We start from the raw sequence: 12124 nt of genomic DNA, 5'->3' as shown, positions 1-12124 counted from the left end.
ATACTCCCACTGTGAGGCTGCAGTACATGGTCCCTTCCCCTAAACCGACTCACGACTCTCAAAGTCCAACCGCCTGTTCCTCCTTATGTCCAATAGGTGATTGATCTGGCACACAAATCTTAGGGGAAGAAATGGCTATACGATTACCTGGAGCGGGACAAATGGTACACAATCTCTTTGGAGATGATGGGTTACTCTGATGTAACTGCTAATGAGTAGTATAGTTACTATGTTCATCGCCATTGGTATTTTGCAAATATTGGCTTCAGCTGGATAAGATGATTTGAGATTCTAAATTTACAAACCTAGTAAACAAAAAGAGAATTATTCATCCACGCATAGCCTGTCCGGAACCAAAGAAAGAAGCGACAGGGGTATATGAAAAAAGACATCCTTCCTCGCAGTAATAATTCAAGTACGTGAAATTGGTTCATGTTCACTCATCATCAACAAAGGAGTTAGCCAGACGGCCAAAAAATGGGACCTCAAAGTGGTCCAAAGTATCAACTAGAGATAACGTGATCAGTATCAGGTGCCGACGGACAGCCCAGCCGTATTGGCAGCTCGCGTAGAGTAATCTTGGAAGACTCACCATCTTGGTAAGCATGCATGCTGAGGAAGCCAATTAAAGCAATATCGATAATAAACAATGTCCAGGAGAGAAAGCTCGACCAGCAGAAAAGAAGGTGGATGATCTATGTTTGGCATATCAGCGTATGCGACCTCAGGACAATAGGAAAGATGGAATACACACAAACATGGTAGCAAATAACATACTTGATTGCCAAGCATGAAATCTATAGTGAATAGTTAGTAAAGTTTGGTTTCAAGGAACCCTATAGTTATCCAAAAGTCCATTACATACCGCACATAGTCGCTCTTGTGTTCAGCCAGTAGCAGGAATACACCCCCCGCAGGAGGCAGAAGCAGATACGCCAGTGCTGCTTCGATATCCATGCGAATGGGAAGACTTGTTTCAAAAGCCCCTAAGCTCACGTGGCCCCCCTCGACGTCTCGACCAAAGCCTGTGTTGCCATGTCCGCCGCCAGCAAAGTGACTAGGGGAGGGTAGGTCGGCCGAGGCTCGCGGTGAGCGGAGGATGGGGGATATTCGGTGACTATCCGGGTGGGGAGGGGATAGGGCACGCTCAATCTCTGGTGATTGATCTTGATATGGGGCGAAATTCATAATGTCGTCGTACCTGAAAAGGTGAATGACGGAATGATCTCCAAGGATCAGGGGAATAATTTGGGGTAGCTCCTTATCGTTATCAGATCGCGACGCGTGTAAGTGGCCTCAGGCAACAATACATCAAAATAAGGGTATCATAGTTATCATTCTGTTTTATCTTCATAGTCAAAGATTTATTGTACATAAACTAGTCCATTCCACCTAGACCTTCCCCCGACCGCGAGAAATTCCACTTCCTCGTGCTATCCCACTGACTGGCCGTTGAGTTGTCGTAGACCCCCCGTGTTGCCGTGCGGGTAGTGCTGACACTCGGCGTTCTTCCTAAGCCAGTGCTTCGAACTGTGCCCCTCGTAGTTCCGCGGGTGCCTCGTGCACCCCGAGTGACCTGTGCGCGTCGCTTTTCAATTTCCTCAGCTTTTCGCGCTGCTGCTTCTCTTTGTTGCTGGAGTGCCTGTTCACGTCTTTCTGCCGCTTGCTGTCTCTGAATCGCTTGGTTCTCGATGTCAATCACATCCTGAGTAGCGCCTTGCCAGTTAGGATTGAGGATCAATCGCTGATTATGCTCGGTTTGGGAAAGGATGCGAGTCCACGTGTTGAGGAGTGTCGAGGCCGAAGTAACAGTTTGTGAAACTGTCTATAAATATAATTAGCCAGAGTATCAACCATGAATTATGAGAAAGACGCATTACCTCCATGTTTCCCTTGGCGGAGTCCAAACTTCCCAGAAGTCCTTCTATCACTTCGTTGATATTCCGCACACCTTGTAACTCCATCCGGAGAGCAGCCTCCCGGGCCTCCTGGTCATCAAAGAGAGGATCCTCGCCATCATGGGAAGCTCGAGGTTCTGGTGTAGTCTTCTCGTCAGAGGTTCTTGGGTTGATATTTTTGTGGGTCGCCCTCTTGGATGGGGAGTTCCAGAGGTCCTCTGTGTCGTCATCGGATAGTTGAAGTCTCTCCATTTCTTCTGCCGTGGTGCGGAAAGCCATGATGTTGAATTTGCGGAGTAGGAGCCGAAGTATGTACAAGCAATATTGACAAACTAAGCGCCCGACGGGTTCAGTCCTTCAATAATTGGACTTATAAAGTATTCGAAGGTCAATTGACAACTGATGAGTGACAGATCGACGGCTGAAAGATGATCAAATAGGGAATTGGGGTAGATCGAAATAGGAAAATCAACATTGTTGACGCGGGGTTTTCAGCCACCGTAATTATCGAGGCGGTGAAGATACCCGGGTGGCTGGGCGACAATCGGCCTTTCACAACAACTTCACCCTTCATTCACCACCAACTGATCGTTTTTTGTTCTCGTCGCCTCGGACAATTGGCTATCTTCAAGTTTACATCTGATATCGTTTTTGAGCTTTAATATCTCCGAGTGCCTCTCTGGTTTTGGCCGGACTTCTTACAAGTCGGACGTGGTACGCCCTTGATTATATCAACGCTCCCTCTCGACACTTCGTCAAAACCGAGAACTTCAGAAAAAGCCCGGGCATAAACTGTGACTAATAGACTATTTATATCTTTATTCAAAAGATCGCAAACCATCGAGCGGCTGTTCAATCGTTATTCAAGTCAACATGGCGTCAACACCACCGCCGCCATCACCGTCCGCGCTTCGCGTACCAAGGGCGCCGCGACATGGGGCAAAGCACGACAACTATGAACCTTATCCCACACGTTATTCCGCTAGACTAGCAGGTCAACGAGGGTCAAGGGTTGTCCAAACGACGCCGCCCCCACGTCACGCAACCGTATCTGGCAAACCTGGAGCATCCAAAAGAACGCTTTCGCCCTCTTCGCCTGGCACCGCCAAACCCTCGCCCAAAAAGGCTGCACGCTCTCACAGAAATGCTGCCTCCCGTATTTCTCCCTTCGGTTCTGAACCTTCACTTCCCCGCACTTCTGCACACCACACCTCCCAATCCTCTGCAGAACAGGCTTTACCTACCCCAGCTAAAACCCCTTCGAAGAAGAAGATAATCAATTCTGATTCTTCCACATCTCGTTCTCTTTTCCCTTCCACTTCCACCAAACGCAGGAAAATGGAGACCCCTCAGTATTCTGCAGAACCCCCAGCAATCTTTGTCGATGAGCCTTTGAGAGGGTACACTATTCAAGCTGCAGAGCAAGAATTGGGTATCCCCATCCACGAGGACTCCCGTGATCGCATCCCGGCGATCGGTCCTCTCTCGACTGATTCGTTCATTTACAATCCTGGAAGACCGGTCGGGCGACCTGCCACTCGCTCAACCACCAATCCCAACGAAGGAGCCTGGTTTGTCCAGTAAGTCAACCCTCATTTATTAACTATTCCCACATATTCTAACTTGTATTTTAGCCGTGGGAAAAAGATATTCAAGCGCTTTGATGACATGGAAGATGAGGGCGAGGATGAGGATGACCTTGGCCTTTTCGCCAACCGTCCCGACCTGTTGGCTGATAACCCTGACATTCTCAAGAGCGTGAAACCTTTGAGACGTGGCGACATCAAACCTCGTCTCCTATTTCCCAACCCCGCTAAGCCTACCGATGGTGACGAGGAGGATGTCACCGATGTCGAGGATCACGAGCCAACGTCTCCAACTCTGCCTTATGACATTCGCCAAGACCGGGAACGTGTGACTCCTCCCCTCTTGCCGGATCCCTTCGAAGTGGGCACACCTGTCGCTCAATCAGCCCCCGTTGCGCATAGAGGCCTCCGCTTCCCACGCTCTAGCCTGGATGTGACTCCTGCCCTGCCCACTTCTTTCTCCGAGGACCTCGCTCCCGGCGCTTCCCGCGAGGAACGAATCCGGTCCCGGGGTCTTTCTACCAGCAGTGGCAGCAGCCTCCTGAAGTACTGGCCGCCTGTGAGCAGGAAGACGCGGGAGCCCGAATCCCGCGCTGACCGTGCGAAGCGCCTCCGCGAGGCCCGCGGTAGCCCTGCTCCACGCACCCGCAAGGCCCTACGCGCGGAAGCTTCTCGAGAGGCGTCGACCGCCGAGCCATCTACGTCCGATTCCTAGGTCTCATTCAGTCATCACATTTTCTCACGTCCAATTTGCATTCTCCCAGCGCTTTGAAAATTTCACTTTCTTTCATTTGTGCGTTGGCCGGAATTGGCGTTAATTGTGTCAATCTTCTCTTCGTTGCGCCTGGGCGCACCCTTTTTTGCTGGTGTTTCCTTCTTTCTTCTCATAATGCCCTTTTTTTGTCCCCATGATGGCCGTCTTGTATTTTGCGCAGGCCGCAGGGGTTCGTCTCGTTTCTTTCTCTTTTTTCTTCCAATGGCGCGCGTGGGTTTGGGAATCGCAAATTCTAAGGATACCTCAGGAAAACATATTCGGCCGGAATAGCGGCGTTTTTTCTTGTCTTTTCATCTGCACTTTTGTTTCTTTCTTTCTTTTGACTTTTCCCTTGATTTTTCTTTTCGTTCCGGCGCACTTTCTTTTTTATTTTGCTTTTTACTTTTCATCGCGGGAAGCGGGTCGGTGGTCATCACGGGAGGAATCATGGTAAATCGGAACAGCCCAATGGAAATTCATGATATTTGCAAAATCCTTCCCTGTACATGGCTGATATCCAGTCCCGATAGAAGCTCCCTGCTCGGAGGTGTAGTCAAAACAAGCTTTCGGCAGTAGCCGGGCTAATCACCGGTACAAGTCCGCTCAGAAACCTTGGAACTACCTAGGTACTTGTGCATGTAGACAAGGAGAGGAAGCTTTCATGATGGAAGTACAAATACATTAATTGAGACATCGATTTATGACAAGGGTTGTATCTACCTTTACTCCTCGACAAATCCAATCAAAAAAGGAAATCCGCCCAATGCAACCAGGACATGCTTTGTATTCGTTATAGCGTTATTGGTATTCCTACCCTCAACGGAGACTCAAAGGTTTGGGAGGGAACAGGATGGATATGGCATTTGAATGCGTCAAATGAACTCCAAATCATCATCATCGTCGTCATCATCCAAGAGTACCTGTTTCCCACTGGGCGTGATTTCAGCAGGCGCACCCAGGCTCTCCCGGCCAGCCTCCTTGATGCCCCTTGAAGTGATGAATCGCGTCTTCTTGACCCCGCTGCCGTGGGGCTTGTCATGGGCACGCTTCATTGGACTTAAACGGACATTCTTGGCTTTGCCAAAGGTGGTCATATCCATGCCGTTGGTTGTCGTGGGGCTCTTGGGCAGGGGAGTGCCTTGTGCTGTTTCCTTGTTTGGGCTCTCGTTGCCGGTCCTTGTGCGAAGGTACTCGGCGCCCACGCCACCTACGCGGCCGGAAACTAGCTTTTGGGTGATGTCACGCTCGCGCTGTTGGGTCGCAAGACGCCGGCGCATTCGCTCCTCCTTGCTGTCCATACCGCGCCCCATCATACCTGAGGCGATGAAGGGATCGTCATGCGCATCAATAAGGTTTGCCGCAGAGCCTCCCATGGGGTTGAAGGACGAACGACCGGCGCCGCGGTTTCTGGAGGGCGCCACGTAGTAGAGAGATTGAGATCCCATGTCATAATGAGGGCCATCGTGTTTCAAGCCTTGCTTGAAAGCAGCTCCTCGCCTCACTCCTTCCCCAAACAATCCGGTCCGCGAGCCGGATTTACCACCAGGACCAAGCATACCGGTGTCAGCATTGACCCCCGAGCGTTGGCCTTGAGTGCGTCGGATCTGGATATCAACGTGGAAGTCACAGAACTCGGTTTTCCGACCATCTATCCAGGATTGGCAGGTCTTTCCGTCTTTTCTCTCACGGATTTGCAGAACCCGATATCCCGTGCCTTGCCAATTTCGAGGACCTTGTCATCTGATGAGGACAAGGACAAGCTGAATCTGTTTGTATCCAGCTTGTGTTTTGGTGGAGGCATGATTGTGGGATTCAGAATTGCGACTAGAGTCCCTTCCGAGATTTTGTAATAACGGGGGAAAGCAGTGTCAAAAAGGAAGAGGTCAATAGTCCATTTTAGGTCGGTTAGGGTAATGGCCATATATCTGTTCGTGTTGTTAAGCCCATCATCGTAAGGGTCCATATCTTTAGCCGAGGCGTTTCCCGAAACTTTCTTGTCCTTGGGGTCGGACTTGGAAGCGACGATCCCAAATACCACGAAGTCCCCATCAATGTCCTCTGGGAGCTCGAATGCGGGTGCCTTGACGGTTTTGAGTAGATCGGGAATGCGAAGAATTCTCTTTTCTGCGAGTGTGCGGCTCAAGAAAGAATGCGGGAGAACTCGGCTTGATAGATGTAGCGACGAGTAGGACTCAAATTTTGAAGAATCTGGGGCCTTCACCATAGTATCGTCAGTTTGGCCTAGTTTGTGAGAGGAACTTAGTTCTTCTTCTGCCGTATGAGTTCGCCTATGTAGGTGAGATTGTCTCTCTTTGAGACCACTGCCCTCAGTTCTTCGAACGTTCGGAGTTGTATTACTGCGTTGTAGACCGGATGGGCGGGATTGTCCCACAGATCGAAGGATATCCTCGCGACTGAAGCTTTCCGTAGGCCGCTCTCGAGACAACGACGGTGGCGGGGAATGCTTTTCATCCGAAGCTGCAGCTTTGAAGGCCTCTAGCTCCGACTTGTCAATTTGAAAGGCCGAACTGCGGTTGGCCTGGACCCTTTCTGCTCTCTCCAGCCGAGATTTCTCAGCCGCTCTGCCTTCCGCCATTCTCTCGCTGAAACTTTTTATTCGGTTGATCCCTCCTGTTGATGAAGGAGAAGTCTGGGGGCGTGAGGAGAATATGTCGTTGGAGCGCGGTGTAGCACCGTCTCGAAATCCCATGTGACTACTTGGTCGAGGGCCGGGCCTTGAGCTTGGAGGTCGTTTCAAGGATACATCATTGGCCTTCCAGCCCTTATCAATACCCATGACATATCTCCGAGGCGATATAGGGTCGGCGACAGGAACTTCTCGCTTGGTAGGTGATGCCGGAACCTGGATTCCATCGCTGCTCGTTCTTTGCCTCCCTCCATTGGTGATTCTTGGTGTTGCACCGCGGTCTTCTGTTCGTAGAGCGCTAATTGCGGAATTTGGTCGAGAATCTTCGTCATCGAGATTCGAACTAGATCTTCCGCGATTCTTTTGCTGGAGTTTCTTCAACTTCAAGCGCGCTTTGATCTCTGCTAGCTGAAGCTGCAGGGTCTCTTCATCCTCCTCTTCCCCATCATCTTCATCCACAATTTGACTCGCTTTTGATCGGATATTGGGTGTGGTATTTGAGCGCTTCAATGGCGATGTCAGATTCTCCCGATTGCGTTGCATGTCTTGATACTTTCGTCGTCCAGCCGGCGAACTCAAGAGAGCCGCGCGGGGCGATTGGGGCGGCCACGCGGGTTCGACCACTTTGACAGGGGTGAATAGTTAGCCATGAAATTAGCCCAAGTGATTATAGGTCCCTTACTAGCGATTAATGAGAGGATTCAAACGTAATCAGTGACTGAAGATACCATGGAGCGTCATTTGCGGCCCACGCCCTTTGCCCTTGCGCAGAGTGCAGAGTACAGAATGTAGAATGTAGAATGTAGAATGTATGGGAAGGGATACTCAAAATGACAACAGAGAGAGAACAGGGATACAATAACACAATCGGGTTGAAACTCGCTAATGCAAAGGGAAAGTGACGGATCGCGTACAAGGGCTGATTGGGTCAGGCGCGTTCGGCGCGTTTTCATTTTAGCCCCTTCCGTTTCCCGATCTTCTGGTCTTCACCTTCGCTCCCACCTATATCACACAATGAAGACTCGATCAGCCCCGACAAAATCTGAGAACTCTGAAAACGAGACTAAAACTAAAACTCTCGTTGCGGCAGAGAAACCGAGCAAAACGTTCATCCTCCCATCCGCTACCAGCGACAATGCGCGACTCCTCTCCCTGCCAGATCCCCAATCGGGGGAGCTAACACGTTATTTCTTTTGCCCGAATCGCGGTATATACGAATTTACGGTTGTTGCGCCGACAGCGCATATGGGGCGTAGTATTCTGTTCACGCCACGCACGCGCGAAACTCACAGTCCGTCGGAAGGAGAGGAAAAGGAATCCGAGCCCTCGGTGCAGGGCTCGATCACGAAGAAAGCAGAGTTCTTAGTGGCAACTCCAGTGGATGCGCTGTTTTTTTATGGTCCCATTGTTAGCACCTTCTGCGAAATCAGGCCGTTCTCTTTTCCAGCCGTTCGACGATATAATCGACTCCCAAGACGATATGCCCAAGCATCTGCGCCAAGTTCTTTACGATGATGAATTCCGAGGCTCCATCCTAGCGCGGGCGGAAGCTATCTGTGAAGTGGTCGAGGCTGGCGATGAGAAGATGTTCCGATTCAATGAGACGAAGCTTGTTCAGGAGTTGATCACAAAGGCAGAACGCATGGCGGATCGGGGTCTTCCTGCGAGTCTTGAAGAACGCTTTGTTCGCCAGACGCTAGCCACGCCCTTGATGGCGGTAAAACGAGAAGATGTCGCGACTAGCCAGGAGCCATCAAACGAGGAGCCAGGAATCGGCCTCGAAATCAGAGGAGAGGGATGATTCGCCCTCGACTGTGGCCACAACTGCGACTCCATCTGTTGCGACACCTGCAGGGGAATCGACACCCGTGCCACAGCCACCGAGTGAAGAGTCGCCAGCTTCGGATCACATTACTCGACTCCTCCGAATTTCCACTGCACTGTCCTTCATGAAGGAGTCATATCTGCCCGCCACCATGGCTTCGAGACTGGATGAGATCCTCGCTTCCGCAGAGAGCCCGATCGATTTCAAGCCGCTGAATGACCGTCTCAAGGAGATTGCGGACCTTCGTGCTCAAGCTCTCGCATCACGAGACATGTCCAACTTCAGTCGGAAGCGAGGCCTTGACGATGAGGAAGAGGATGTACGGGGCGAGAAGAAACGCCGCAAGGAAGAGGAGGAGAAAAAAGCCAAGGCTTCGCAATCCCAAGCAGTTAAGAACCTGAAGAAGGTCAACACAAGCGGGATGCAGAAAATGAGCGCTTTCTTCGCCAAGGCTGCCCCCAAGAAGAAGACTTGAAGTTTCCGGATACAAGCAACTGAACAAAAACATAGCCGTGCGTTATGCAGGTAACTTATTGCCTGGCTTCAGAGAAATCCAACCAGCAAGTTCTATGGTTGAGAGATTCTGTCTATGGGCCTGGAGGCCAAACCCTCCTGCCCAGACAGAGCCACCAAAAGGCACTCCCTGAGCAAGTGAGGGCGAGTTGAGACGCTCGACTCGTTCCACAATCCCAGCCAATCTGCGCGATTGCTTGGAAAGCACTGTAGCTGTCTGAAAGAACCGATGCCCAGGAGATCTGGGATATCTTTCTCCAATCCGGCGCATCCTTGTCAGCTTCAATGTATACTATTTATTGAATAATCCATGTAAAGATGAAGTGATGTTATATTTTGAACTTCACTATAATATAATCGATAGCCCTATTCGAGTGGGCTTTGCTTCAATCTGCCATACAACATTCAAAGAGGGATCTGGTCAATAGCAGCCCCCGTAACCCTATAACAAAAATGTTAGCCATCATCCAATATATGCCAGCGATCAAAAGGGGTGAAAGGAACAACGTACAAGAACGACCCATTGGACGGCTTGCTAATAACCATAGCCTGCTCCAGCTTCTCCTTACTGATATCGGGGAACTTCTTAAGATAGTATTCATCCCTCAGCGCAGTAGTAACAGCCTCCACCTTACCCTGGGGCAACATGTGAACAGTGCAACCACCCCATCCAGCACCAGTCAAGCGACTACCCCAAGTACCCGCACGACGCGCAATAGCACAGATCTCGTCAACCTCAGGCGCACTGCAGTCATAAGCCGTAGCGCACGATTCCTGCGACTCATTAAGCAATTGACCGAGATAGTGGATGCGCTTCTCGTCCAGCTGAGTAGCCTTGCTGAGACAAGCCTTGAAATCAAGCACACGGCGCGCCTCCTTGAAGCAGTGCAGCGCACGCTGGCGGAGCTGGAATCGTTCCGCTTGCACGGGGAATGCGGAGAGGAAGGTCGACTCTAGATCGGCTACGGTGATGCCCAGCAGCTGCGCCATCTCCTCGCGCGTGTACCCCTCTTCTTGTGTGAACAGGTCCATCGTCGCTTGGATCACGGAGTCGATTTGGTACTCCAGTGGATCTTGGAGACGGCCTTCTTTGGTCATTAGCTCGTTGTGGAAGTTGCGCAGGCTGTACCCGAGGGAGCTGTTGTCCTTGGGTAGTGTTACGCCGTGGTGCTTGGCGAGGATCACGGCGGCAAGTGTGCACTCTGCTACGCGCAGGTTGTAGTGGCGCGGGGCTGTGTCGGCCTTGTTGGAGGTTACGAAACTCTGGGCCATCAGGAAGGTGATTTCGTCGGAGGATGTGGGGATTGGGACGTGGTGCGCGTTGAATTTAGGGAAGAATTGGGTGTAGAGCAAGTAGCCGCGCTTGGAGAAAATGGATGCTGCTTGATCCATGCTGTGTTTACGCACTGAGGTTAGTTTTCTGTTGGTTGCTGTCGTCTGTTGAGGGGGATAACTCACCCGCCGGAGTAGACGCCGACAGCGCGCTCCGAGACAACAGCCAGATCCAACAGATCCTGCTTGGAGACGTCGTGGTTGTTGGCCTTCATAACGGCCAGGGCACTAGCGCACACGAAAGCAGCACTGCTGGAGATACCACCACCGGGTGGCACATTGCCGTCGACCAAGATCTGCATGCTAGCAGGAACGAGCGAGCCATCCGTCTTCTCCTTACGCAGGAACTTGAGGGCGCCAGATAGGCCGGCGCGGAAATAGTTCACCCACTCGTGCTTCTTGGGGTCGATCTTGACGTCCTTATCGTGGGGCACGCTGAACTCGCGCGCGGGGAACTTCTCCGGCGAGACGTTGGCGATCGTGATAGTGGTGCCCTCCGCACTAGCGGGGACCACCTTGACAGCCATAATCACATCGACGCTGACAGCGGTCGGCAGGACATCGTACAGTGAGTAGTCAATGTGCTCGCCGATAATGTTCACGCGGCCGGGACTGCGCGCCACAAAGTCTGGGCGGTAGTTATACGTCTTATTGAACTGAGTAATGAGATTGGTCCATCGCTGCTGGTGCTCTGGTGCCACGGAAGTCAGAGAGGCCTCATCTGTTGCGTAGACTTCCGCGATAGATTCTGTTTGCGGCACAAGCTCTTGTTGGGGTGACATGGCGGGGCAGGGGAGAAGGCGGGGAATTGAGGGGAGGAATTGAGAATAGGAAAGGGGAAAAGAAGGATCAGAAGAGGGAGAAGAAGTATAAGAAGTAGAAACGCTAGAGTGGTAATTTGTGTGTAATTTCTCTTCAAACTAAATAATGTCCCCATATTCCCCCGGTAAAGTACCAGGCACGTGAGGTTACAGCAGGGCCATTTTTCCCGTTTCGGGAACTTCGGTGACCTGCGTGTCGCTGCTTTGCGGGGAGGTGCTATGGGACTCTCCCCAGGGTCTCCATTCATCAGTAACTCCACAGTTTCTTATTGGTTGGTTCGCTTTTCTCTCGCGGGGGGTTTTCTACCCGATTTGGCTATGACGACATGTTCTGCTATATGCTATATAGTTAGAGATATGTTGAAGTATTTTCATGATGAAGTCTCTCTCCTCTCTACTCCTTGTTGGGACTCTTTAATTGCGTCTAATTAATTCCTACAGTCTTCCCCTTTATATCTACATCATGGCCTTTCTCTACGATGCACGTAGGGTGTGTTCCTGGCCTGTGGAGTCTCGAGCCGAGCGTATCGGATGGAGGGTTCCCGAGAGTGGGCCTGAGAAAAATCGGGATGCCATATACGGGCCGATAGAACCGGGAAAATAGGGAGAATACAACGTGGCTACATATATGCATAGCCGATTTTTCAATGGGGGAAGCCTGCTTTATGGCTTCTCTCGATACATAGCCGCGGGGGATACTACGGAGTACAATCGCATTCATAAGGACCTATGGAGACCAGTGTTTTAT

The 12124-nt window shown here is 51.1% G+C and overlaps 5 protein-coding genes across 5 annotated transcripts; 2 read left to right on the top strand and 3 right to left on the bottom strand.

Moving 5' to 3' along the window:
* Nucleotides 1-436: 436 nt before the first annotated feature.
* Nucleotides 437-2177, bottom strand: N7519_011235 (uncharacterized protein; the record flags this gene model as incomplete). Its single annotated transcript, XM_057298008.1, has 6 exons — nucleotides 437-507; nucleotides 593-695; nucleotides 755-797; nucleotides 866-1201; nucleotides 1410-1825; nucleotides 1881-2177. The coding sequence occupies 6 exons, from the start codon at nucleotides 2175-2177 to the stop codon at nucleotides 437-439; spliced, it is 1266 nt and encodes a 421-aa protein (XP_057145890.1).
* Nucleotides 2178-2771: 594 nt separating this feature from the next.
* N7519_011234 (uncharacterized protein) lies at nucleotides 2772-4199 on the top strand (the record flags this gene model as incomplete). Its single annotated transcript, XM_057298007.1, has 2 exons — nucleotides 2772-3478; nucleotides 3533-4199. 2 exons carry the CDS (start codon nucleotides 2772-2774, stop codon nucleotides 4197-4199), a joined length of 1374 nt encoding a protein of 457 aa, XP_057145889.1.
* Nucleotides 4200-5110: 911 nt separating this feature from the next.
* On the bottom strand, nucleotides 5111-7626 carry N7519_011233 (Mcm10/DnaG-type zinc finger protein; the record flags this gene model as incomplete). Its single annotated transcript, XM_057298006.1, has 3 exons — nucleotides 5111-5905; nucleotides 5926-7508; nucleotides 7614-7626. 3 exons carry the CDS (start codon nucleotides 7624-7626, stop codon nucleotides 5111-5113), a joined length of 2391 nt encoding a protein of 796 aa, XP_057145888.1.
* Nucleotides 7627-7899: 273 nt separating this feature from the next.
* Nucleotides 7900-9185, top strand: N7519_011232 (uncharacterized protein; the record flags this gene model as incomplete). The annotated part of the gene is given in 3 exon segments (XM_057298005.1): nucleotides 7900-8292; nucleotides 8333-8602; nucleotides 8616-9185. The coding sequence occupies 3 exon segments, from the start codon at nucleotides 7900-7902 to the stop codon at nucleotides 9183-9185; spliced, it is 1233 nt and encodes a 410-aa protein (XP_057145887.1).
* Nucleotides 9186-9628: 443 nt separating this feature from the next.
* On the bottom strand, nucleotides 9629-11337 carry N7519_011231 (uncharacterized protein; the record flags this gene model as incomplete). Its single annotated transcript, XM_057298004.1, has 3 exons — nucleotides 9629-9665; nucleotides 9735-10616; nucleotides 10682-11337. The coding sequence occupies 3 exons, from the start codon at nucleotides 11335-11337 to the stop codon at nucleotides 9629-9631; spliced, it is 1575 nt and encodes a 524-aa protein (XP_057145886.1).
* Between the last annotated feature and the right edge of the window lie 787 nt (nucleotides 11338-12124).

This window comes from Penicillium mononematosum (assembly GCF_028829835.1).
Source record: "Penicillium mononematosum strain IBT 11891 chromosome Unknown utg000005l:1.0-9366267.0:1.0-9372171.0, whole genome shotgun sequence".
In the NCBI taxonomy this organism is placed as follows: Eukaryota; Fungi; Ascomycota; class Eurotiomycetes; order Eurotiales; family Aspergillaceae; genus Penicillium; species Penicillium mononematosum.
This window is presented reverse-complemented; position numbering and strand designations above follow the sequence as displayed.